We start from the raw sequence: 25,974 nt of genomic DNA, 5'->3' as shown, positions 1-25,974 counted from the left end.
TGCTTGTCAACAGGCTTTTGGATTTGGTCGTGCAGCCATCTTCCCAAACTTCTCCAGAGAGTTCTAATTTGCCGCGAATGGTGTCATATGTTCTAAAATGTGACTAGCACATGTATCAGATAACACATACAGTAAATAACTATATTTGTTAGAATTGTTAAATAACTGTACAAGTATTAGAACTATACAATCTCCAATATAAGGAAATAATACTGAATAAATATGTACAAGATAAACTAACACAAATATAAACTGGGTACCATGACTATTAATTAGAACAGCTTCATTTACATTATGAATTATAACTGACAATATAACATAAAAGACGCTGTAATCTTGCTGCTAATTTAAAGACAACTAGAAAAAACGTACTATTCGGCACTGACGCACACAATAAAGCACAGAAACTATCCAAACAGCAGGAAATCTCTTCGCAACACAACTCTTGTCACACACTTATCTCTCCGTTTGATCAGAGCCGCTATACTCTTTGCTGCTGTTCCCTTTTCTCATAAGCGCTCAGGCTGCATTGGAGCGCTTATGCACCAGGGAGACGCATCCGTGAACATTCATGCAACCTTTCTTACACATGCAAACACACACACAGGCATTCCCGAAAAAAATGTCAGCCTCTACCCCACAGTCTATTCTGAGGACTAGCTTACGACCCACTCCTGTGGCCACCCCTTCGGCTTCTCCAGGCCGGTCCATCTCTCCCACACTTCGCCACAAAGAAAGACGCATTACTTTTATAGAGGATGCTGACTCTCCAGAGCCTCCCAAGGGATCTGTCCACTGGAACAACGGGGTAGGTCTGATTGTGCAGCAGCCCTTTAAAATATTTGTTTTTGTAGATAGACATTATGAAGATATTGAAAGAGAAATGTTTTAAGGTTGTATTTTGCTTCTTTACAGATTGCCTTTAACAGGGAGATCAATACACCTAAGAGGTCGTCCCCACCTCCCAAAGCAAATATTGAAGTCTGGAGCGAACATTCAGATTTAGAAGAGGAAGACAAAAATCTAAGGACACACTCCCCCTTACTGGAAGAAGGAGATAATCTTGATGTACAATCTGAGAGTGGATCCTCTGTACGAGAGATCCCAGCAGAGTTGTCCAAACAAGTGCTACCAACTCTTGTGTCTCGGCCAAGTCTCGGGCAAGAAGCAAGTTTTGTCTCTAATCAGTCTGATTCCACTCTCGAGTTTCATGATGCTCCTTTACCTGAGGATTTTATGGAAACGCAGAAGAAACGTAGAGCAGTTGACAGCTTTGATCATGAGGTGACTGTGACTCTTCCTTCTTCAGATAAAGATTTGTCCCTAGTAGAAATCCATGAAAGGGAGGAGTTGCCCTCTATTGCATCGCCTGAGAAAGAGCTGGAAAACTTGCCTAGTGGATCAAGCATATCCAACACAGAGGAATCTCAGAGTCTTGAACTTGAATTGCCTGTAAATGTTGAGAATAATCTTGAGAAGGAAGTGACTGAGGAGCATTCACAGATTGACGTTCAAGTTATAGAATCAGAGCATTTGCTTCAAGTTCACAAACCAAGTGACTCACTAGAGGGTTTGGCTGAGGTTTCAGTTCATTCTGACATCCAAGAACTTCGAGATGCGGAAGAATCTGTAGATGAATCCTCTATTGTTCTTGAAGCTGCCAATGTAAAGCCTGTGGAGGAATATGCAGCTCCTAGCACATCTGAAGAAACAGTAGGCAAAGAGGAAGAACCAGTGGCACAAGAAACAGATACTGTTTATACACCCACTATTGGTGAACCTAAGAACAGTGAGGAGGAATCTATGGAAACGTCAGGTAAGAGACATTCAAGAACACATTTCTATTAAAGGTGCATTGTGTAATTTTTATAAGGATCTCTTGACAGAAATGCAATATAAAATACATAACTATATTATCAGTGGTGTATAAAGATCTTGCAAAATGAACTGTATTGTTTTTATCTTCATGTACCACGGATCCTCTTACATGAAAGTCACTTTCATGTTTCTATAGAAGCCTTAAATGCTTTACAGAGCTTGTTTCATCACTACGTTGTCTCAGAAGATGAGATCTTTGTCCTGTGGCGATTACCGTAGCTTATCTATGCATTTTTAAAAGGGAGGGGGAGAGCTGTGTGGCCTAAGCCGTAGGTTGCAATTCGCAATCTCACAACTAGATGCTGCTAAACATCTACACAGTGCACCTTTAATACACTGCTTTTTATAGTGAAACCAACCGTTGCCGAAATGTTGTTTAGTAATGTATAGTATTAGTTCTATAGTCATTTTATAGTGAATACCTATTTCAAATGTGTTTTAAGGATTTTTGTATACCAATATGTAATTTATTGCTATATTCTAGATTTGGATGCCTTTGTGGAACAGCATTTATTTGGCCCAGACCTATCCCCACCCTTGACCCGGACCAGTATTAAAGAAACCCCAGAGGCATTAGTCCAAAGGTGCTTATCAGTCATGCTCCTCATTTATTAATACGTTTCTGTGTTGCCTTTTTATAACATTTGTTTATGATGTGTACATTACATAGTGAACCAGTTTGTGACGTTGAGGAAGTTCAACCTGTTCCTGAGAACGTAGCAGATTTGAAAACACAGACATCTGTTACCTCATCAGAACCTGCAACCTCAGAGTCCAGATGTAAGTCCAATTCAGGCCAATTCAGTCCTGCTTTCTTTAATGCGAAACAACAAATATTTACAAATTGTACTTTTAAATTCTTTCTATAGCTGTGGTGAGCTTGAATGACAGTGATGAGCTCACTAGTGTCAAATCTGAGGATGAGTCAGAAGATGAAGGGGAGTCTGATGATGACGATGTCGAGGACTCCGGTAGTGAGGTTGAGATCATAGAAGAAGTAAAAGGTAACGGTAGGAGTAACCACCAGTCTAGTCCTGTCCTTTTTTTGGAGGAAGTCCCTCCACATGAGCAGTACCTTCAGGAACAAGCAGATGCTGTGCTATCATTGGTCACCCCTGAGGAACAGCTAAAAGTGAGTTTTTTTTTATGTATTTAGGTATTTGCATAAGTCTTATCTATTTATTACATTTCGCCTGTGCACACAACTTTAGTGCCATGTTCTAGCATGTTCATTGTCTCTCTGCAGGTATTGGATAGTGACATGCCTGTGGGGGATGGAGAAATGGTAATGATTGGCCTCGCCCCTGCAGATGTGGATGAGGAAGATGCAGCGTCTTATACTGAACTAAAACCATCCACCACTCTCCTCGTACCTGTAGAGCTGGCTGAGGAACCGCAGAGACATCTTAGGGCGCACTCACATTATCCAAACCAAACCAAACCATGCCCCAGCGCGAATGTCACCCCTCCCTACTCCCCCATGTGCACGCACTCACACTGTACTTGTATCGATCCGAGTCCGGGCGCGCTTTCGTCATTAAGATGCGATTGTTTTGAAAAAAGCAGGAAGTAAAGCTCTCACTGAACACTGGAACCCACGGTAATGAAAGGTCTGTGTTTTTTAATCGGAGTCGTTTGGTGCGCGATTACAGACAGCCCTCTCACATGCCATCATATTGCTTAGTTGATCTGTCACGTGCGCAGCGTGGACATTCACGTAACCCGCTGCACGCATCAAAAGGTTTTTACGGAGGCAGATGAAGGTGAGTGGTCGCGCAACTGACGTCTTCACCTTTTGAAGCGCGCCCAGGCGCGATTGCGCTCACACCACAGCCTTCCGCGCCTGAGCCCAAGTGAACCGCGCTCCGGCCCACCTCTGCAACCCGGCCGCGGCGCGATTAACCAATCCGCGCCCGGGCGCGGAACAGAGCACTCACACTAATCAAACGAACCAGGCTTTGGGGGTCAAACGCGCCCGAGCGCGGTTTGGTTTGGATAGTGTGAGTGCACCCTTACTTTACAGACCCTTAGCAGTGCCCCAGATGAAGCACCTCCAGAAGACTGTGGCAACTTTACTCTTGTGTTGGATCCCGATGTGGAGGAGGTGCCTGACACTTTTGAGTTGGACTTCCATAATGATTTAATGCCTTTACATGAGCAAGGGCAACCAAAGGATAATCAGCTTAACTCTGAGTTGGGCACCTTGGAACAAACTATTGATGCTCCTGAAGACTTTGAACCAGAGATTGAGCCTGTTGAGGAACCTAAAACCGTAGAGGAACCAGCTGATGTACACAGTGATCAAATGGTGGAACCAACATCTACATCAGAATCTTTTCTTCAAGAGACGAAAGAACTTTGCAATGGTGATGTGCTAGATTCTGGTCCTTTTGAAATACAGGAAGAATCACACACCTCCGCATATGTCAAAGTATTAGAGTTGTCTCCACCTGAGAATGTGTTGACCTCAAATTAGCTCTTGGAAAATGGTAATGAGGCTGTGTTGCATGCAAATGACAATATAACTGAGTCCAGTCAAGTAGATCTCGCAGAGGAGCAAATGGATTCTCAACAGGGCTCAAAATTAACTTTTTTATTTGGTAGCACTGGTGCTCCTAACTTTAAAGAGTTAGGAGCACCAGCAAAAATTTAGGCGCATCCATCCAAAAATTAAAAAGCACCACGACTACAATGTATATGTTAATAGATTTATTATATTAAAAATTAAACACCACCACCGGGCTTTACACATCCTATGGCCAGCATTTAAAATTTGGTCTTCTATTTTATTTATTTATAAATGTTTTGCTGCATAGATGCCTAAATTAATACCCAAATGCTGTTGAAATAGTATAGCAGCAATAATAATTTAACAATTACAGGTAACATGATTAAGATTACATAGAAAATCTAGCAAACACGTAAAACACTGATTAATTGTGACATTACAAAAGTGACCTTAATATAGAAGGCTAATATATATTGGTATTTATAACTGCATTACCAGGATGTTATTACTACTAAATAGGCAATGTTTTTAAAAAAAATACAACAAAAACATACCATCAGCATTGTCGTATTCCACATCAACATGGACCACAAGGATGTTTGTCGAATGTCCATTCACCAGCGCATGCGCACATACACTATCAAACACTCTTACAGACAGGTCGGTGTCTCCATCAATAATGAACACATTTGTCACGACACGTCTTGTGTTTTTGGCACTTACGCCAAGTTTAAGCAAGGTCTGGCGCTTAGAATGTTTTGATTCCGCCACCAACGCCGTTTCACATGATTTACAGTTAACACCGTAAGTTACATAGAGTCATTTTCAATAGACACTCGAAATCTTTAAGGCACTCTTTCCGAAAGGTTTAACGTCAAGTCTTATTTTCCGATGGTGAAGTCGCATTTGAATCCGGATCGTCGTCATTAAGAGTAGTTACGTAGGCTGTAATCGGCTCGTCATGCTGGCGCTTCGTTTTTTCACATTTTTGAGCTTCACCTACCAACGTAGCACGGCAAGGAATGATTGACATTCATATTAGCCAATCTACAGTCTTCATTAAATGCAAGAACTTAATGGTGAATTTTGATTGGTTATGGAATGTTGGAGAGAACACAGAACCTGGAACAGCAGCACGCCACGCAGCATCAATCTAAATCAAGTCGCACCACAACAAAATGGGCAGTCGCACAGATTAAATTTCGGTCGCATATGCGACCAAAATAGTCGCAATTTCGAGCCCTGACTCAAGTACCTTCTACACCAAGACGTGTTACAAGGAGTGGCAAGCAACTGCTGGACATTCCAGTTCCTGTTACACCCAGAAGCACCCGAAAAGCACATGTAGAACAGTTGGGTAATGACGTTGACCAAGATATACCTTCTGCAAAAGTATCAAAGCCTACAAGTTCAGGACAAAAGACCCCACAGAAAGCCACACCTAGAAAAAAATCCAGAAGACTAAGAGACACAGTTTATAAAGAAGAGGAGCCCATATCAACTGACCCCAGCAATGACCCACAACCACAGACCAGACATAGTGCCATAAAAGCACGCCAAACAATCGTTGAAGTTCCAGAGACGCAGCAAGTAGTCTTAGAGGAGAAGTCTTCCCGAGCTCATAGTATGTCAATTTTTGTCAATGTCAATTTTATTTATATAGCACCATGGTTGACCAATGTGCTTTACATAACACATACACCACATTTGCACAGTAAGAATAAAAGTAAAAGTTAAAAATTAATATTTAAAAATTAAAAAGTACCATAAACAATATTTAAAATAATTTAAAATAAAATAAAAACTATAAGTTAAATCATGGTAAAACACAGTGCTTCAACCAGAAATAAAAGCTTTATCAAACACAGAGGTTTTTAATCTTGACTTAAAAGTGAACACAGAGGGAGCTAATCGAATAGAAGAGGGCAACTCATTCCAAAGTCTTGGGGCGATAGATGAAAACGCACGATCGCCCCTTGACTTCAGCCTCGTCTTTGGTGTAACCAATAGTCTCTGGTTTGATGACCGGAGAGATCTTGTTTCACTGCATTCAATTAAAAGTTCAGATATATACAAAGGGGCCATACCATGTAATGACTTAAACACGATTAATAAAATTTTGAAATCAACTCTATAGCGTACAGGCAGCCAATGTAAAGACTGTAAAACTGGAGTGATATGATCCCGCTTACGAGATCTATCTTGCTGCTGCGTTCTGAACCAGCTGTAAACGAGAAAGAGCTGTTTGACTAATCCCAGCGTACAATGAATTACAGTAATCTAATCTGGAGGTAATGAACGAATGTATCACTTTTTCAAGGTTTTAAAAAGATAGGAAAGGTTTTACTTTAGCAAGAAGCCGCAGTTGGAAAAAGGAAGATTTAACCACAGTATTAATCTGTCTATCAAATTTCATTTGCTCATCAAATACAACACCCAAATTTATTACATGTTGCTTAACATACGGTGATAACTCACCCAAATTTGGAATTGTAGAAGTCACAGACACAGAGGGTTTAAAAACAATCAGTTCTGTTTTGCTTTCATTTAAATTTAAAAAGTTTAGGGACAGCCATTTCTTTACATCACTCAAACAAAGCAATAGTGCATTCAGTCCATCCAGTGCATTCCGTTTTAGAGGCAGATAAACTTGTGTATCGTCCGCATAGCAATGGAACGATAGCCCATACTTTCTGAAAATAGAGCCAAGAGGGAGCATATAGAGAGAGAAAAGAAAGGGAGCTAAAATTGATCCTCGAGGAACCTAAAACCGTAGAGGAACCAGCTGATGTACACAGTGATCAAATGGTGGAACCAACATCTACATCAGAATCTTTTCTTCAAGAGACGAAAGAACTTTGCAGTGGTGATGTGCTAGATTCTGGTCCTTTTGAAATACAGGAAGAATCACACACCTCCGCATATGTCAAAGTATTAGAGTTGTCTCCACATGAGAATGTTTTGACCTCAAATTAGCTCTTGGAAAATGGTAATGATGCTGTGTTGCATGCAAATGACAATATAACTGAGTCCAGTCAAGTAGATCTCGCAGAGGAGGAGCAAATGGATTCTCAAGTACCTTCTACACCAAGACGTGTTACAAGGAGTGGCAAGCAACTGCTGGACATTCCAGTTCCTGTTACACCCAGAAGCACCCGAAAAGCACATGTAGAACAGTTGGGTAATGACGTTGACCAAGATATACCTTCTGCGAAAGTATCAACTCCTACATGTTCAGCAAAAAAGACCCAACAGAAAGCCACACCTAGGAAAAAATCCAGAAGACTAAGAGACACAGTTTATTAAGAAGAGGAGCCCATATCAACTGAACCCAGCAATGACCCACAACCACAGACCAGACATAGTGCCATAAAAGCACGCCAAACAATCGTTGAAGTTCCAGAGACGCAGCAAGTAGTCTTAGGCCAAGGCCACACGGACACGGGTATATTTATAACCGGAGTTTTCCTTTAAAAAAAATCCCGTCCACACGTGCTGGGTTTAAATTAAATATTCATCCACACGATAAAGCAAAAGCACGCTACCAAGCGCTGTCAAGAGCATGCTACACCAGCAGGCGGGGATATAACCCAAATCATGTTCCGCAATATAGTGAGATAACTGAGCATCTATCTGTATACATGTTAGAAGCCCTGTTAGCACAGTTATTATTAGCAAGATACGTCCGCTATTGCACAGAATCATCAACAAAGCAGTCAGCAGCGCACAATCTTGACGTCAAACACAGTGGATAACGGCGCACACTCTGACGTCGCAAGGCAAAACCCCCGGTTTTACTCTCTACACGTCACCACTGTAACCGGGGTTTCTTAAAAAGCTCACCCTGGCCGGGGTTTTCAAATATGCTCGGTTTCAGTGCCCTGTTTCGTGTGGACGAACGGCTGAACCGCGTGAAAAAACTCACGGTTATAAAAATACCCGTGTCCGTGTGGACTAGGCCTTAGAGGAGAAGTCTTCCCGAGCTCGTAGTATGTCAATTTTTGTCAATGTCAATTTTATTTATATAGCACCATTTTCACAACACATGGTTGACCAATGTGCTTTACATAAAACATACACCACATTTGCAGAGTAAGAATAAAAGTAAAAGTTAAAAATTAATATTTAAAAATTAAAAAGTACCATAAACAATATTTAAAATAAAATAAAAACTATAAGTTAAATCATGGTAAAACACAGTGCTTCAACCAGAAATAAAAGCCTTATCAAACAGATAGGTTTTTAATCTTGACTTAAAAGTGAACACAGAGGGAGCTAATCGAATAGAAGAGGGCAACTCATTCCAAAGTCTTGGGGCGATAGATGAAAACGCACAATCGCCCCTTGACTTCAGCCTCGTCTTTGGTGTAACCAATAGTCTCTGGTTTGATGACCGGAGAGATCTTGTTTCACTGCGTTCAATTAAAAGTTCAGATATATACAAAGGGGCCATACCATAAACTTGTGTATCGTCCGCATAGCAATGGAACGATAGCCCATACTTTCTGAAAATAGAGCCAAGAGGGAGCATATAGAGAGAGAAAAGAAAGGGAGCTAAAATTGATCCTTGAGGAACTCCACTGGTTATCGCAGCTTTACTTGAAATATGATCTCCTAACTTCACTGAAAAGGTCCTATTTGTCAGATAGGATCTCAACCACTGCAGGGCACTGCCAGTAATGCCAGCACAATATTCCAGTCGATCAAGAAGTATAGCATGATCGACAGTATCAAATGCAGCGGTTAGATCTAGAAGGAGTAAAAACGCATAGTTACCTGAGTCACATGTTAGCAATATGTCATTTGAAACTTTCAGCAGTGCAGTCTCAGTAGAGTGATGTTTTCTAAACCCAGATTGGAAAACCTCAAAGATCGAATTTTCAGCCATGAAAGATTGTATTTGATCAAGAACTGATTTTTCAATAATTTTTGAATAATTTGAATAATTTGAAATGAAAGACAAGTTAGAGATGGGCCTAAAATTTGTCAGAATAGAAGGATCCATGCCCTGTTTTTTAAGCAGAGTAGTCCCCACATGTCTTAAATCCACCACTATTGTTCCTGTGCCCAAAAAGCAAGCAGTTAAGTGTCTCAATGACTATCGTCCTGTTGCCTTGACACCAATTGTTATGAAGTGTTTTGAGAGACTGGTTTTATCTTACATCAAAACCAATATTCCCGCTGATTTGGATAGCTATCAGTTTGCTTACTGCCAGAACAGATCAACAGAGGATGCAATTTCAAACACGCTCCATACAAGCCTGTCCCATTTGGAACATCCCAACACATATGTTAGGATGTTATTTGTTGATTTTAGTTCTGCGTTCAATACGATAGTGCCTCATAAACTAGTGAAGAAACTTCGCAACCTTGGACTGATTAATTCACTTTGTTCATGGATTGTGGACTTTTTTACAAACAGACCACAGAACGTCAGGGTGGGTAACTATACATCATCCACTCTCACCCTGAATACAGGGGTTCCGCAGGGTTGTGTTCTTAGTCCAGCCCTTTTCACTCTGTTTACACATGACTGTACACCCATCCACTCCTCTAACACTATAGTGAAGTTTGCTGATGACACCACTATAGTGGGGTTGATTTCTGGAAATGACGAGAAGCACTATAGAGAAGAGGTTCAACATCTAGTCGAGTGGTGCTTTGATAATGACCTGGTTTTGAACACCACCAAAACAAAGGAAATTATCACAGACTACAGAAAAACCAGGAAAACAACCCCCTCACCTCTTTATATAAATGGAACAGAGGTTGGACAAGTTACAAACATCAAATTCCTGGGCCTGTATATCACAAATGATCTAACATGGACTGTTAACACACGGTATGTAATAAAAAAAGCTCAACAGAGGCTTTTCTTCCTGAGGAAGCTTAAAAAAGCTAAAATACCTTCTCAGCTTTTGGAAAATTTCTACAGGACTACAATAGAAAGCATTCTTTGCCACTGTGTGACAGTGTGGTATACCAGCTGCACTACACAGAATCGAAGAGATCTGGCTCGGATAGTCAAGACCGCACAAAGGATCGTGGGGATCCAGCTTCCCAACCTGGACACGGTTTATGCTAGCCATTTGTTTAAAAGGGCCAGTAACATCATTAAGGATTCAACTCACCCAGGTCATAGACTGTTTGAACCACTTCCATCAGGAAAAAGATACAGAGCAATAATAACTCGCACAAACAGACTGAGAAATAGTTTCTTTCCCAGAGCGGTAGCATGTATCACACCCTTTTCCCATACACTCAAAAAGAAGAGAACAACTAGGTGAACTGTCTGTTATATGTGGTTGTGGCTAGAAGGGATACAGCAATAGCGGAAATGTCGCTGTGTCTGAGTGCTGTTTTATACTAACCCTACCCCCAAAGTTGCATCCCATCTAGCCAAAACTGTTATATATAGTTTTGTTAAAACTGTTAAACACCTCCTTGAGTGTTTTTGAATGTTGGATCTGTTTAACAGGACAAAGGCGGCCCCAGAACCTCCACCGCCTGTTGAGATCAGTTTCCTCTCTCCTTTGTCTAGTCCAGCCGAACCGAACGCAAGAACTGAAAAGAGTACGGACGTGAAGGATACTCCCTTGCTGAAGATGAATCTACGACGTAAACGCATGATGGATGCCATTTTCCCTAAACCAGTGACACGGAGAAAGAAACTTTAATTGTGATTCATCCCCAAAAATGCATGGGATCTGCTCTTCCCTTTCCTAAGAACTCTGCAGCCTGCTAGTTTCTAATTAAATTAGATGTTTAGTTATTCCAAAAATTATCTTGAGAAATTATTTTATTACGAGAAGCACTATAGAGAAGAGGTTCAACATCTAGTCGAGTGGTACTTTGATAATGACCTGGTTTTGAACACCACCAAAACAAAGGAAATTATCACAGACTACAGAAAAACCAGGAAAACAACCCCCTCACCTCTTTATATAAATGGAACAGAGGTTGGACAAGTTACCAACATCAAATTCCTGGGCCTGTATATCACAAATGATCTAACATGGACTGTTAACACACGGTATGTAATAAAAAAAAGCTCAACAGAGGCTTTTCTTCCTGAGGAAGCTTAAAAAAGCTAAAATACCTTCTCAGCTTTTGGAAAATTTCTACAGGAGTACAATAGAAAGCATTCTTTGCCACTGTGTGACAGTGTGGTATACCAGCTGCACTACACAGAATCGAAGAGATCTGGCTCGGATAGTCAAGACCGCACAAAGGATCGTGGGGATCCAGCTTCCCAACCTGGACACGGTTTATGCTAGCCATTTGTTTAAAAGGGCCAGTAACATCATTAAGGATTCAACTCACCCAGGTCATAGACTGTTTGAACCACTTTCATCAGGAAAAAGATACAGAGCAATAATAACTCGCACAAACAGACTGAGAAATAGTTTCTTTCCCAGAGCGGTAGCATGTATCACACCCTTTTCCCATACACACACATAGTTGTGGTAGACTCAAAATGACCCAAACGTTGCTGCTATACGTACTGATACTTGACCATATGTGTGTTTTTTGCACTGTTATTTTCACTATTTAATTCCACTGCAGATGATGATAGTATTTTGTAGCTATCTATATTACGTGGATCTTGTATTTGTTGTTTTTGATGTTTCTGCTGTTTCGGAGAGCTTCTAAACAAATTTCATTGTATTTTTATATAATGACAATAAAGCTCTATTCTATTCTATTCTATTCTATTCTATTCTATTCTATTCTGTTCTATTCTATTCTGTTTTTTAAGCAGAGGGCGAACAGTTGCATGTTTAAGCGACTCTGGAAAAGTACCCGTCTGTAAACAGCGATTTATCAAAGACAGAAGATTTTGAGCAACCACATCTATAACTTGTTTAAAGAAGAGAGGGGGCATTACATCAGTTGGGGAACCAGATGCCTTTAGGTGATCCACTATTTCTATCAGGTGGATTATCTGTAACAGGAGTAAAACAACTAAAAACAGCAGTACATCTAGAGAGTTGAAGGGTCAGATGAATGGGTTTAGCACCATTCTTGGGTCATGTGTCTTCTGTTCAAAGAAACAGAGAAAGTCTTCACAGGAAACTAATGACACTTCTATATCAAGACCAGTGGAGGGGTTGATGGTGGAATTTATAACATTAAACAAAGTTTTCGTATACATCGTATACAATGTGTCACCTTTTTCAGCCCTTCTGAGTTTGCAGGTATGAGAACGACTCGATGAGGAAGTCTGGGAGGAGATTGCCCCGGTTGTTACTGAAATAATACGTGCCAAGCGAAGAACGACTAAATCTGTGGTGCCTGCGGCAACACTGAATGAAACCCAGAATGTAGGTGTTGAAGAATCTAAATTGGTGGGATCAGAAATCCAGGAACCTGCCAACAAGTCAACGAGACGTACTCAAGGGAGGAAGGTGCCTGAACAAAATACTTCATCCGTTGCTGATTCAGTCACTTCCACTGCTGACCTGAGGAAAACAAGAGGTAGTTGCAGTCAATGTTTTATTACCTCTGCTGTTATTATACAGTTTCCATTTGCTTTTATAATTTTTCTGCATTATCTTTATATGAAGGAGAAAAGGTACTTCTGTACAAAATGAAACTGAAGTGGCAGAAACATTAGTGCCTCAAATGCAAACCTCAGAAGATGCAGTAAATTCCCATCCTAAAGAGGTTAGTGCCATTTAAGTCAAATAAGGCACCATTTTATTTAACCCCTACGCTGTCACCCACCCCTTTTAAGTGTGTGGGGGGAATTTGATCTGCACCTTCAAATTAATATAACTCTGGCATTTTTTTTGTCTAGAAGCCTAATCTTGGTCTTGTTTTAAAGAAGAAAATTTAAGGGTTTTTCACTGAAGTGTCTGGATATGAAAATATTAAACAGAAAAAATGTTATAGCAGTTTAAATTTCTTTTAATAAAAATAAAAATAATTCCATAACATATTCATTTTATAAATAAAACTATAAAAATGTAAATATTTCAAAAAAGAAATAATGCAAAAATTAAGCCAATTTTCAAGGTAAAATCACAAAAAATGAGGTTTGTGTGACTTTTTTGTCGTTTTACCAACAAAGGCCACTAGGTGTCAACGGTTTGCTGCATACTCTTGCTGCAAATTAATAAATAACTGTCACTGCATTATTATTACTGCTAAAATGTTTTGAAATATGAAAACTACAGTCTTGGAGCTTTCCAGTGATATATAGTTTATCAAGATTTTTTAGGTTTAGAGGAGGGGTTTAGTGTTAGAAATATGTAAAATCAAATTGGGCCTACATGTTGGCCCGTGACATTTTAGAAACTGAGTCTCACTACGTCATAATTCTCAGAAAATGGTGAGGATATATGAAAACTACACTCTTAGAGCTTTCCAATGATATATAGTTTGTCATGATTGGATAAGAATTCACATGGAAACACTGAAGTAAACGTAGGCGCCCATTTTAGCAGGATATAAATGTTTTGAGGCGCACTCTCTTCATAAATGAATTAATTACTCTCCCTTCATAATTTATTTTATAAGACACTGCTGAAATATGTACTCTAGAGGCTTAGACCTTTACAACAATATATAGTTTGTAGTGATAGATTAACATTTACCTCAACAATATTGAAGTAAATACAGGTGTCCCGTATACGGGACAGTTAAGGGGTAACTGATAACTGATGGTGTATATAAAGAGCTGGATTAGACAATTTGTTTTCTTATTTGTCACAGGACAGTGGCCCGGTAGATGATGCAGTGGAAACTGAAGCTGTCAAACTCAAAAAGAAGAGAACAACTAGGTGAACTGTCTGTTATATGTGGTTGTGGCTAGAAGGGATACAGCAATAGCGGAAATGTCGCTGTGTCTGAGTGCTGTTTTATACTAACCCTACCCCCAAAGTTGCATCCCATCTAGCCAAAACTGTTATATATAGTTTTGTTAAAACTGTAAAACACCTCCTTGAGTGTTTTTGAATGTTGGATCTGTTTAACAGGACAAAGGCGGCCCCAGAACCTCCACCGCCTGTTGAGATCAGTTTCCTCTCTCCTTTGGCTAGTCCAGCCGAACCGAACGCAAGAACTGAAAAGAGTACGGACGTGAAGGATACTCCCTTGCTGAAGATGAATCTACGACGTAAACGCATGATGGATGCCATTTTCCCTAAACCAGTGACACGGAGAAAGAAACTTTAATTGTGATTCATCCCCAAAAATGCATGGGATCTGCTCTTCCCTTTCCTAAGAACTCTGCAGCCTGCTAGTTTCTAATTAAATTAGATGTTTAGTTATTCCAAAAATTATCTTGAGAAATTATTTTATTATAAATTAAGCTGTTTACTGAGGGACTTGAGCACCAAAAAGATGGCTTAGTTTTTAAATGTTTCTACTAATGCAAAAGTAAATAGTCTTTTAGCGATGCTATAAATAAATAAAATTTAATACTTGTGAATTATTTTGTTACTTGGTTTGTTTATAGAACGGATTGTGTAGGAAATGTTAAGCCAGATCTAACAATTACAAGGTTTATGGGTTCCACCACTTGGATGATGTGGTTCACCTTGCATTGGTTAAGTGTAGCAAGATGGTCTATTTTAAACGGATGGACATTTTGCTGGACTTGGCACTTAAAGGAATAGTCTACTCATTTTCAATATTAAAATATGTTATTACCTTAACTAAGAATTGTTGATACATCCCTCTGTCGTCTGTGTGCGTGCACGTGGGCGCTGGGGTGCCCTGCGACGCTTCGATGGCATTTGGCTTGGCCCCATTCATTCAATGGTACCATTTAGAGATAAAGTTAGAAGTGACCAAACACATCAACGTTTTTCCTATTTAAGACGAGTAGTTATACAAGCAAGTTTGGTGGTATAAAATAAAACGTAGCGCTTTTCTAAGCGGATTTAAAAGAGGAACTATATTTTATGGCGTAATAGCACTTTTGGGAGTACTTCAACTCGGCGCAGTAACACCCTCCCTCTCCCATTATGAGAGTGAGAAGGGGAGCGGACTTTTCAGGCGAGTCGGGGTACTCCCAAAAGTGCTATTGCGCCGTGCAGTGCAGTTCCTCTTTTGAGTCTGCTTGGAGGGGCGCTGCGTTTTGTTTTGTGCCACCAAGCTTGCTCGTATAACTACTTGTCTTAAATAGGAAAAACGTTGATGTGTTTGGTCAATTCTAGCTTTGTCTCTAAATGGCACCATTGAATGAATGGGGCCAAGCCAAACGCCACCGGAGCGTCGCAGCGCGCTCCAGCGCCCACGTGCACGCCCACAGATGATAGAGGGATGTATCAACAATTCTTAGTTAAGGTAATAACATATTTTAGTGTTGAAAATGAATAGACTATTCCTTTAAGGGGATGGCACACCGGCCGCGCCGTTCTAAAAAAATGTAACGCATTGTTTTCTATGAGTGTACGCACACCGGCGCTGACAGGTGGCCCCTGTCCGCGCCGCCCAGCTGTGACTCAGGAAGTTGTTCTAATCCCTGTCGCGCCACAGAGCGCCACTCACATAGTTTAACATTAAATAACATCATATTTGTCCCACATCATTAATGATTAACATTGGCTGCTAACGTATATTTTACATTTTGAAGTAGACGCTATCTGACAAAGCTCGCGCTATTTAATGTGCACTTCCGGTTTACAATACCTCCGATTTCACCTAGGCGTGGCGCGGCGTGTGTGCGATCCCCTTTAGTCTCCTCTATCATTAGGTCTGAAGTTGAAGAACCCCAAGTTTGTTCATTGCAAATAATGTACATTTATTTTTGTTCAGATGCATATTTAAAAGAGCATTGTGAACTCTTGTAATGCATATTTGCTTTCAAATACAAATAATTTACATTTCTAAAGAGATTTTTTCCACTTCTTTACTGGATTGTTGTGACATCATCAGTATTTTCATTTATGTAATTGTTTTGATGCAAAATATGTTTTCTTAAGGGCAAGACTTGTAAACAAGATTACAGCATTTTTGTATTTTGTACATCAAGCTCACATCTTTTACCCCGAATTATAAACAGTGCCTCAATTAAAGGGACACTGCACTTTTTTGAAAATATGCTCATTTTCCAGCACCCCTAGGGTTAAACATTTGAGTTTTAAAGTTTTAGAATCCATTCAGCTGATCTCCGGGTCTGGCGATACCACTTTTAGCATAGCTTAGCACAGGGGTGTCCAATACGTCGATCGTGATCGACCGGAAGATCGCACAAATGTTAACTGTATATGATGCTCCATGAGCATCGGAGAACAGAGGGCGAAATAGGCATTATGAGAGGGGGCAATCACACCAAAAGCGTTTATGGCAGTTGCAGGCACTAAGACCAACGGAAAATTAAAAGTTGCACATTTTTAGGCAGATATGGCTAGGAACTATACTCTTATTCCGGTGTAATATTCAAGGACTTTGCTGCTGTAACATGGCTGCAGGATGCACAATGATATTACACAGCAGCCAAAAATAGTCCCCTTGGTAACGTTCAATAGCAGGGGGCTATTTTCAGACAGGCGCTGCGTAATATCATTGCGCCTCCAATATCATTGCACCTTTGGTTATTTTTTAGCGCTATGCTAATGGTCTAATTGGATTCAATGTATTATGCTAATCTATGCTAAAAGTGGTACCGCCAAACCCGGAGATCGGCTGAATGGATTCCAAAATTGTAAAAATCAAATGTTTAACTCTAGGGGAGCTTTAAAATTAGTTAATTTTCAAAAAAAGTGGAGTGTACATTTAAAGGACACGTCTTAGCATGCTTCCACTCAAAAAACCATTGATCAGAATTGAATGGTCAGAATTTTGTTAAGGGGTTTTGTCCATCCAACTGTGTAATAATGGTTGTCTTAACAAACACCTGCAATATCCATTGTGGTTTTAAACATCAAATTTTAAATTGTGTATTGAGAATTGCAACAATCCAAACTAGAAAAGGCAATAAAATTTAACCCTAGAATTCATATACATTGTTAAAGCATGGATACTGAAAGTGATCCTTACAGAAAGTAGGTCTTGTATTATTTATTTTGCTTGGCCCTGATCGAAAGTTAACGTAAGGTTCAGGTTTCAGCGTGCCGCTCTGTCACAACATTGTGTTTCTGGGTCCGTTTTAAGCAATGTCAAGCAAGGACTGTGTGAAAGTGGCAGTCCGAGTCAGGCCCTTTAATAAGGTCAGTATCATCATGTAAAATACTGCAATGCTTAAAATTGTTTTATGTTTTTTGTGTGTGTGTTTGTAGGCTTTGTTTGGCTGCTGTCTTTGATGATCAAGTACACTCAACTTGTTAATGCTTTATATTTTGGTTATGTAGAGGGAACGGGATGCAGGTAGTCGCTGTATTATCTCCATGACCTCCAACAACATCAGCATTCAAGATCCACGCAACCAACCCAACAGCCGCACCTTCACTTTTGACTACGCTTACTGGTCCCACAGTGGCTTCACCAGAAGATGGTCTGTTTGTACCTGAAGAGACAGGTGGGCGCTACGCAGATCAGGTAACAGACATTAGGTTTTATACTGTACTCACCTAGTAAACAATAATGCATCTTTGTACTTGTTTACAGCCAAAGTTGGTTATTAAAGGAATGGGTGTGTTTGTTGTAAAGTTGGGCAAGTTATGTTTATTGTAATTCTGTCATGTAGCACAACTATTAAGATTGAGCAGCTAAACTACGTTTTTTTTAATCTGATTCCTGTGATACCTCACAGGCAAATGTGTTTCAGGGTTTGGGTCAGGGTATCCTTGATAATGCACTGCAGGGCTACAATGCCACATTATTGGCATATGGACAGACAGGCTCTGGAAAGAGCTACTCCATGGTCGGTTATGGTCCAAATAAAGGCCTGATACCCACTCTCTGTGAAAGACTCTTTCAGTTTTTCAGGAGCACACAAGACAGCAGGCAATGTCAGGTAGGTTGATACATTACACTTTTTAAAACATTGATGCATGCTGTCACTGGCATGGTACCTATTATAAAGGTCTTTAAGTGTACCTTTGAGGTACTAAGTCACCTCTTTGACGATTTTTGGTTATTGCGCTGCCAAGATGGCAAAGGTAGGCTCTCCCTACTTTGGGCTTCAAAAATGCTCTTCATGAACCTACGGTGACAACACGGACACTACGTCCATATTTGACCAATCACATCAACGTGTTGACCGAGGGGATTAGGCAGTCTAATCAAGTGGAGGCGGGGACTAATTTGCATATTCATATACTAAATGACGCAAGTGTGCAGCTACATTTAATCTACTTTAAGACACACATTAATTCTTTTTAACACTTAGGGGCGGTTTCCCGGACAGGGATTAGACTAGTCCTAGACTTAAACACTTTTAAGAGCTCTTCAAACTGAAAACAACTTGCACTTACATATCTTAAAATACATCAGTGCCCTTTGTGTTACCTCAAAATGCACACAGGTAATGTTTTTAGTAAGGCATGTTTGTTAAAACTAGTTATATTTCCTAATTAAACTAAGGCCTAGTCCTGGATTAAGCTAATCCTGGTCCGGGAAACCGCCCCTAAATGTTTAAAGGGACACTTTTTTGAAAATATTCTAATTTTCCAGCTCCCCTACAGTTAAATTATTTGATTTTAACAGTTTTGGAATCCATTCAGCCGATCTCTGGGTCTGGCGCTACCACTTTAAGCATAGCTTAGAATAATCTATTTAACTTGATTAAAGTGTATGTTGCAGGTTAACCACCACTGTCGATTAATGGGTACATAAATCACTCAAGATATGTGTATAATTTTTAAAATGTCTCAAAAATGGTCTTAAAGACCACTTTTTTTACGTTTTTGGTATTAACGGTTTTTTTAACGCAATTCTGCGATGACGTCACGTTGGGGAGAAGTGGAGAAAGACTCAGCCATAGCCATAGAGATAGATGAGACATTTATTGCTGTTTAATACTTACGTATATAATTTGGAAATCATATATACATCGTAGGAAATATATAATGTGTTATACTGCAAAGTTACCTTGCTAATTATTATTTATGATATATGTGGAGATAAATAAAACTTCGCAAATCTGCGGATTTGATCCATTCATGTCCTGACCACCAGGCTAGAGATTTTTAAACATCCTTAATCCACACTTACTAGTCTATCAAATAATATCTCAAATATATTGTTTTGTGAAATAAAAGGATGCTTTGTTATATTGTTTATGCGATTATAACGAATCACACGATCATTTTATACGCAGCAGCAGTCAGCAGCTGCAGCACACTCGGATCCGACCGCATACATACTGTAATAAACAGGCGTTCGGCTGCTTTTTACATCACGACAGGCTAAGCCATTTGAGGAGGAACCGCTCATTGATCACCGTATTTTTATAAATCCTGTACATGTTTGGACCTGCCGAACAGGTTGAGCACTTTTATATACTTTATTGAGCAGAGAGGCTGCCTGCACAGTTTGACCAGCGGGCTGCGGGAACCGGCGCACATCACGCCGCCAGACGGTGTTGCTAATATAACTCGAAATGTATAACTATTATCAGATCGGCCCGGGAAAGTCCCGACTCTCTCGATTGCCATTCCGCTACTGGCTGTAAGAAAGTGAGTGCGTTTGGGTCGCTGGTCCCCGCGAACAGACGTGACGTGCTTCACTCACCTTCCAGGATTAGAGACATGCTGCCAAAACCGTTTGTGCTGAAGATCGCATAAAGTTACACCCATTTCAGGCAGGATCATGGACCCCCTCAAGCCAGCATGCACGAGTATGTTAATTGTTTGTTTACTTTCTACACGAAGATATGCTAACCTTATGCTATCTGGCTGTCTGCCTATCTCTCTATACTAGCCTATCCATCTGTCTGTCTGTCTATCTATCTGTCTATCTATCTTATCTATCTATCTATGTATCTATCTATCTATGTATGTATGTATGTATGTATGTATTTATCTATTATCTGCGCTATCAGAACTGTACTTTACTCGTCTTTCTATAGTCATTCTCAATGCTCTCAAGGCGGCTTTGGTCAATTCTCTCCCCAGCGTGACGTCATACAGTGCGTTGTGAGGGAAAGGAGAATCATTGCAAATTGCTGTACTTTTTCATACTTTTTCGGGTTTTGTGATACCCAACAACATAAAATACAATGGATAACAGTTTAAATGTTTATTATCAACAAGCAAATTGCACAAATTCGTTGAAAAATTTTACCTGCAAAACGCCCTTTAAGCCATTAGCATCGCGTTCAAAAATGAACAAAGAGTTTCAAAAAAATTCCTATTTAAAACTTGACTTTTCTGTAGTTACATCATGTACTGAGACTGACAGAAAATTAAAAGTTGTGATTTTCTTGGCAGATATGGTTAGGAACTATACTCTCATTCCGGCATAATAATTAAGGACTTTGCTGCCGTACCATGGCTGCAGCATATGCAATGATATTATGCAGCACCCCAAAATAGTCCCCTGCTATTGAAAGTTACCAAGGGGACTATTTTCGGGCACTGCTAGTATAATTGCGCCTACAGAAGAGTCAAGTTTTAAATAGGAAAAAGATCATAACCCTCTGGTCATTTTTGAGCGAGATGCTAATGGTCTAATCAGATTCAATGGATTATGCTAAGCTATGCTAAAAGTGGTAACGCCAGACCCGGAGATCAGCTGAATGGATTCCAAAAGGGTAACAATCTAATGTTTTAATCCTATTTTCAATAGTGTCCCATTTTGATGATCAAATATGAGTTTTAAGGGATTACATTTATTGACTACGGGGGACTTTAATAGAGAGCTACACAAACAACCTTTAGTCTTAATGATAATCTTATTTGTCAACCCAATTTCAGGTGTTTTTTAGCATGTTGGAAATTTACAACGAACAGGTAAGCATGCACACATGTCTATCTCATGTTTATCTTTAATCTGTTACTGATTATAGTCATCCAGATAAGTTATGATAAAACATGGTACTTCTGTGGCAAACTATACCATGCTCAGGTTATAGATCTCCTATCAAAGGCCAGCCGATCTTCTGGTGGTCTTCGGGTACGAGAGGACCAGCAGAGGGGTTTCTACGTGGAGTGTTTGAGGCGGGTGCCCTGTGACAATGCTGTACAGGTCGAGCAGCTGATGGAGCAGGGAACACGCACCCGAACCACTGTGGCCACGCACATGAACGCCAACAGCAGTCGCTCACACATGCTCATCATCGTCCAACTCAAGCAGGTGATACTGGACTGCAATCGATTTTTCTAAATTTTCTACATGATCTTCAATGCTAAGGTGTGTCTGTTATTGCACCTGCAGATATTCTCAAAGGAGTGCACCACCAAACAATCTAACATTAACTTGGTGGACTTGGCTGGCAGCGAGAGACAAAGGTCATCGGGGTCAGAAGCCGACAGGCTTAAGGAAGGGACAGCTATAAATCTCAGTTTAACAACCCTCGGAAATGTCATCAGGTCAGTGGATACACAATATATAACTTCTGTATAACATCTAAACACTATATAACCACTTTAATTTGGATAAGGACAAGCATCAAATAATCAGATTTGTGTTTGAAGTGCTATTCTGATTGTCTCAATAGTGCTTTAGCAGACATGGCTCTTGGGAAGAAGGTGGTTCATATTCCTTACAGGGACTCCATCCTTACCAGTGTTTCCCCTAGGTGGAGGGGTACTTCGAGGGGTAACATGTTTAATACTAGTGACAGCAAAGCCACTGGTGTGTTTCAATGACATTCTGGACTTCTGATAGGATTTGATAAGTTTCAGCCATAAATCTGTGTCAGAGGTTGACTCAAAATATTTTAAAAAGAGTGTCTTAACTTTAAATGATGCAAGTCTATGAGTTTGTAGTATATCCATTTGTTGCACATGTCATTATGCACAATTGATCAATCTTTGTAAGAAGTTAAAAGAATCACCCTCCTTGAATAATTCTAGGCATAAGATGCTACAACAAAAGACTTAATTATCAGAAAAGGTACAACACACAGTACTGCATCAGCAACATGTCTTAAAAATTAGCCATATAGATTCCCTATGCTGCTCAGCAGCTAGCAAAACAATCGTATAGTTAGGTTTGATATGTGTAATCAAAAAACATTATTTTACTAAACTTTACAATGACTTATATCCAGTGTTATACAGTTAACATACTGTAATTAGATGAGTGACATACTTTAGTCTTCTATTAAGTTTTCTCAACGTGGGCACCATTCTTACCTCTCTCTCTCTCTCTCTCTCTCTCTCTCTCTCTCTCTCTCTCTCTCTCTCTCTCTCTCTCTCTCTCTCTCTCTCTCTCTCACTCTCTCTCTCTCTCTCTCTCTCTCGCGTGTGCGTGTGGGTGTGGGTGGAGCGAGTGGAGCGTGGTTGTGAGAGCGAGTGTGCAGGTGCGTTTGCAAACTTTTTCCTACTTTTTTTCTGTCTATTTGTTTATATTTGTTAAGCTAGTTTGTTGAGTGTAATTAAGGACTGTTTGTGAGCGGGGCGCCGTGCCGCTTTCGTTTTACGCGAAAGTATGGGGGATGCAGGTGCGGTAGATTTAGAGTCACTTACTAGGCGTCATGGTGTGAAAGTAGCGTCCGCTACAAGTATAGAAGAATGTTGTTTAGCGGCAGGTAAAGTGGTGGGTTACGACTCTATTCTGTCGGCGTCCAGAATGAATAATGCCATTGTAATGTTTTTGAGTACAGTGGAAAAAGCTAATGATTTAGTGGAGCATGGGGTAGTATTAGACGATGTGTTTACCCCCGTGCTTCCACTTTCAATGCCGTCTAAGAAAGTGACTTTATCAAATGTGCCACCTTTTGCGAAGGATGCTTTTATTAGTAAACATGCTATCTCGCTATGGTAGATTGGTTTTACCAATTAGAAAGATACCACTTGGAAATGTTTCTCCTCTCTTGAAACATGTGGTTTCTAGGGGTGGCACGGTTCACAAAACCCTTGGTTCGGTTCGTATCACGGTTCTATGGTCACGGTTCTCGGTTCAGTACGGTTCTTGTTGTTATTTTTTCTTTTAATTTTTAACACTCCAGAAATGTATTATCTTATTAATGTATTAATTATCCATAATTTAGGATACAGTATTAAAAAAGTTATATCATGTAATCATGCACAAACTGAATTTGACTTTAAGCACATTATTGGGACCATCTCTGAGGAAAGCCAGGTGAGATTTTGATACAGCAAGAGGGAAGACATTGATGATTTCAACATGCTTTTCATTTATTTAGCAAAAAAGAGAATGTGTATTGCCATCTACATGAACTTATGTGCCTTTTTAGCACACAAAGATAACTTGCATTTATCAAAATGCCTACTTCAGTGTAGCTCTTAGATTTCTCTCTAGAGGCTGCTTAAATACTGCAGAGAGTATATGTGGATGAGAGAGAAACATAACGTTTATACCTGTTATATTTAAATAGGTCTCTTTTGTCCACTTTTGACTACTTCTGTCCTGATTACTTTAAGGGGCAGTTTATGAAATAAGATCGCGCAACTTTCACACGCTAGCAAAATGAAATTACGCGGAAATTAGCCGCTTTCGTTTTATCAATGAAAGGCTAAAAATAGCGCTGAATACGAAAAGACGTAAAACAGTGTTCATTACCTCAGATTAGATAAATGGTCGGAGAGAAGGCTGTCGCGTGTGGTTGTATCTATTGTTTTATTTCCGCTGTCATCATAGGTAACATGAAATAAAAAATGTTTCCACACACCAAACTTATACGACGCTGGGGCATCCTCCAACTCCGGGCAGACTTCCATTTCTCTCCCTCTTGCCATTTCTACACGTAACATGACCGGCAGCACTCACTCTCCACACCAGTCACCTCTTCTTTCACGCTATTCGTGAAAGGGGAACACGCTATCTGGGGTCACATACAGGGCATGAGGCTACATTGCGCATGCCACGAACCGTTGAACCGTACGGCACACACGCGCTCCGAACCGAGACAAGCGAACCGAACGGTTCGGATTTTTTTCATGAACCGTGCCACCCCTAGTGGTTTCATTCAGGAGATTTGCTTTTATGATACTAAATGACAATGCTGAGCTTGATGTGTCTTTTAGTTTTCGTATGGATGATTTTGACTATTCGATCTATGCTACTACTGATAAGATAAGATGTTTTGGCTGTGGTAAGGCAAGTCATCTGGTGCGTTCGTGCCCAGATAAAGCAGAAAATGTTGTGAATGATGAAATAGTTAGACCACAGACATCATCAGATTTAATGCCAGAAACAGGTGTTGATGTGCTTCAGGTGAATGTTACAAAAGATGCAGAGGAAAACTCAGTTGTGAATATGAATGTTGAAAAGAGTGTACCAGAGACTGTAAACAGGACTAAGTCTTCCAATTCTGTACAACCAATGGATAGTTTGGTAGTACAATTGGAAAGTGAAATAGAAATGTTCAAGAAGGAAATAAAGCATCTGTTGTTTGTGCTGATGTGAATCTCACAGAAACAGAAAATTCACAGTCTTTTAAAGTACCCCTAAAAAGGAAGATGACAAAAAATGAAGGGGCTGTGAAGATGTGAAAAATAAGTGAAAAAAGTAGATGTGAGATGGCGGAAGAGGAAGATGAAAGTGATGAATATTCATCTGATTCTAGTAGTGTTTTGTCTCAATCTGAGTGTCAAGTTCAGGGTTATGACGTTCAAAGCATTAAACGGTTTTTGAGAATCACAAAGAATAAACGGAATGTAAAAAGGTCAAGGAAAGGTCAAGGGTTTTAATGAGTGAGGGATGTTTTACTGATAGAGAAATGTACCGACTGAAGAAAATTGTCAGAAAGCTCAGTATCGAAAATAGTAATAATGAAGAAGTCTAATTTTTTAGTCTCTATGGTCCCAGCTGCTATGCTTGTATGGGGCTTGTTTTTGTTTTTCTTTTCTTTTAAAGCTGCCGTCGGCAACTCTGGAGGATTGAGCAGTTTCCAAATGTTTACAATTTTATGTCCCTCCCCCACTACCTCCGAGCAACCTCCCACGAGCTCGTTCTCGTCAGCGCGTGTGCACCAGTATTATTGTGAACGCATACTTAGCAAGAACACTTAGATTACTTGCATAACACTCCGAAACACAATCAATGGTTGATAAAGCACAATTACCTGTTGAGAAGAAATGTGGCAAGCTCTGCATCTAGCTTGAACCCTTGAAAATCTTGTAGATTCCTTCACCTTTCAAATGCTGGTCCGATATTGATCCTAGTTTTATTACGGTCAGGGTCACTTTCTATCTTTGTTTTCTTCTTTTCATTTGTTGTTTTCCTAGCTCTGGTTGTTAACCGAGGAATCGGAAGTTTGTTAGTGAATGTTCTCTCCGCCATCACGCTGCATTCAAACCAAAACACCTATGAACTTCAGGCGGATGCACGTGATATTGTAACGTGCGCGAGTGGGATCTGTGGCGCGTGCAGGTACTGTGATTGACAGGCAGATTTTAAACAGCCCTGCGCTGATTGGACCAAATGAACCGGCCTGCGCTGATTGGACCAAATGAACCGGGGGCGGTGGATTTTTGCAAAACAAATAACAGGCTCTAGGTGGAGCTAGAAGCACGGGGTTTTTTCTTAAACAGTCTAATTTATGTTGTTCTATCGGAGAATAGTGT

General features: G+C 40.1%; 1 protein-coding gene, 1 long non-coding RNA gene and 1 pseudogene across 2 annotated transcripts in view; all 3 read left to right on the top strand.

Annotated features, from left to right (window-relative positions):
* LOC141365219 (uncharacterized) overlaps positions 1–14,827 on the top strand; it is a 44,008-nt pseudogene extending 29,181 nt beyond the window's left edge.
* The window catches only part of LOC141365228 (uncharacterized), a 90,508-nt gene extending 72,221 nt beyond the window's left edge, over positions 1–18,287 (top strand). The window contains exons 2-4 of the long non-coding RNA XR_012370394.1: positions 17,492–17,547; positions 17,689–17,875; positions 18,090–18,287. This is a non-coding gene — a long non-coding RNA (uncharacterized lncRNA). The remainder of the gene's footprint in view (positions 1–17,491; positions 17,548–17,688; positions 17,876–18,089) is intronic.
* A 2,920-nt stretch (positions 18,288–21,207) lies between these two features.
* On the top strand, positions 21,208–22,131 carry LOC141365415 (kinesin-like protein KIF28). Its single transcript, XM_073870020.1, has 5 exons — positions 21,208–21,231; positions 21,347–21,574; positions 21,656–21,810; positions 21,939–22,027; positions 22,109–22,131. The coding sequence occupies exons 1-5, from the start codon at positions 21,208–21,210 to the stop codon at positions 22,129–22,131; spliced, it is 519 nt and encodes a 172-aa protein (XP_073726121.1).
* Positions 22,132–25,974: the final 3,843 nt, after the last annotated feature.

Source organism: Misgurnus anguillicaudatus, chromosome 7 (assembly GCF_027580225.2).
Source record: "Misgurnus anguillicaudatus chromosome 7, ASM2758022v2, whole genome shotgun sequence".
Lineage (NCBI taxonomy): Eukaryota > Metazoa > Chordata > Actinopteri > Cypriniformes > Cobitidae > Misgurnus > Misgurnus anguillicaudatus.
Note: the sequence above shows the minus strand (reverse complement) of the source record. Positions and strands in the feature narration are given on the sequence as shown.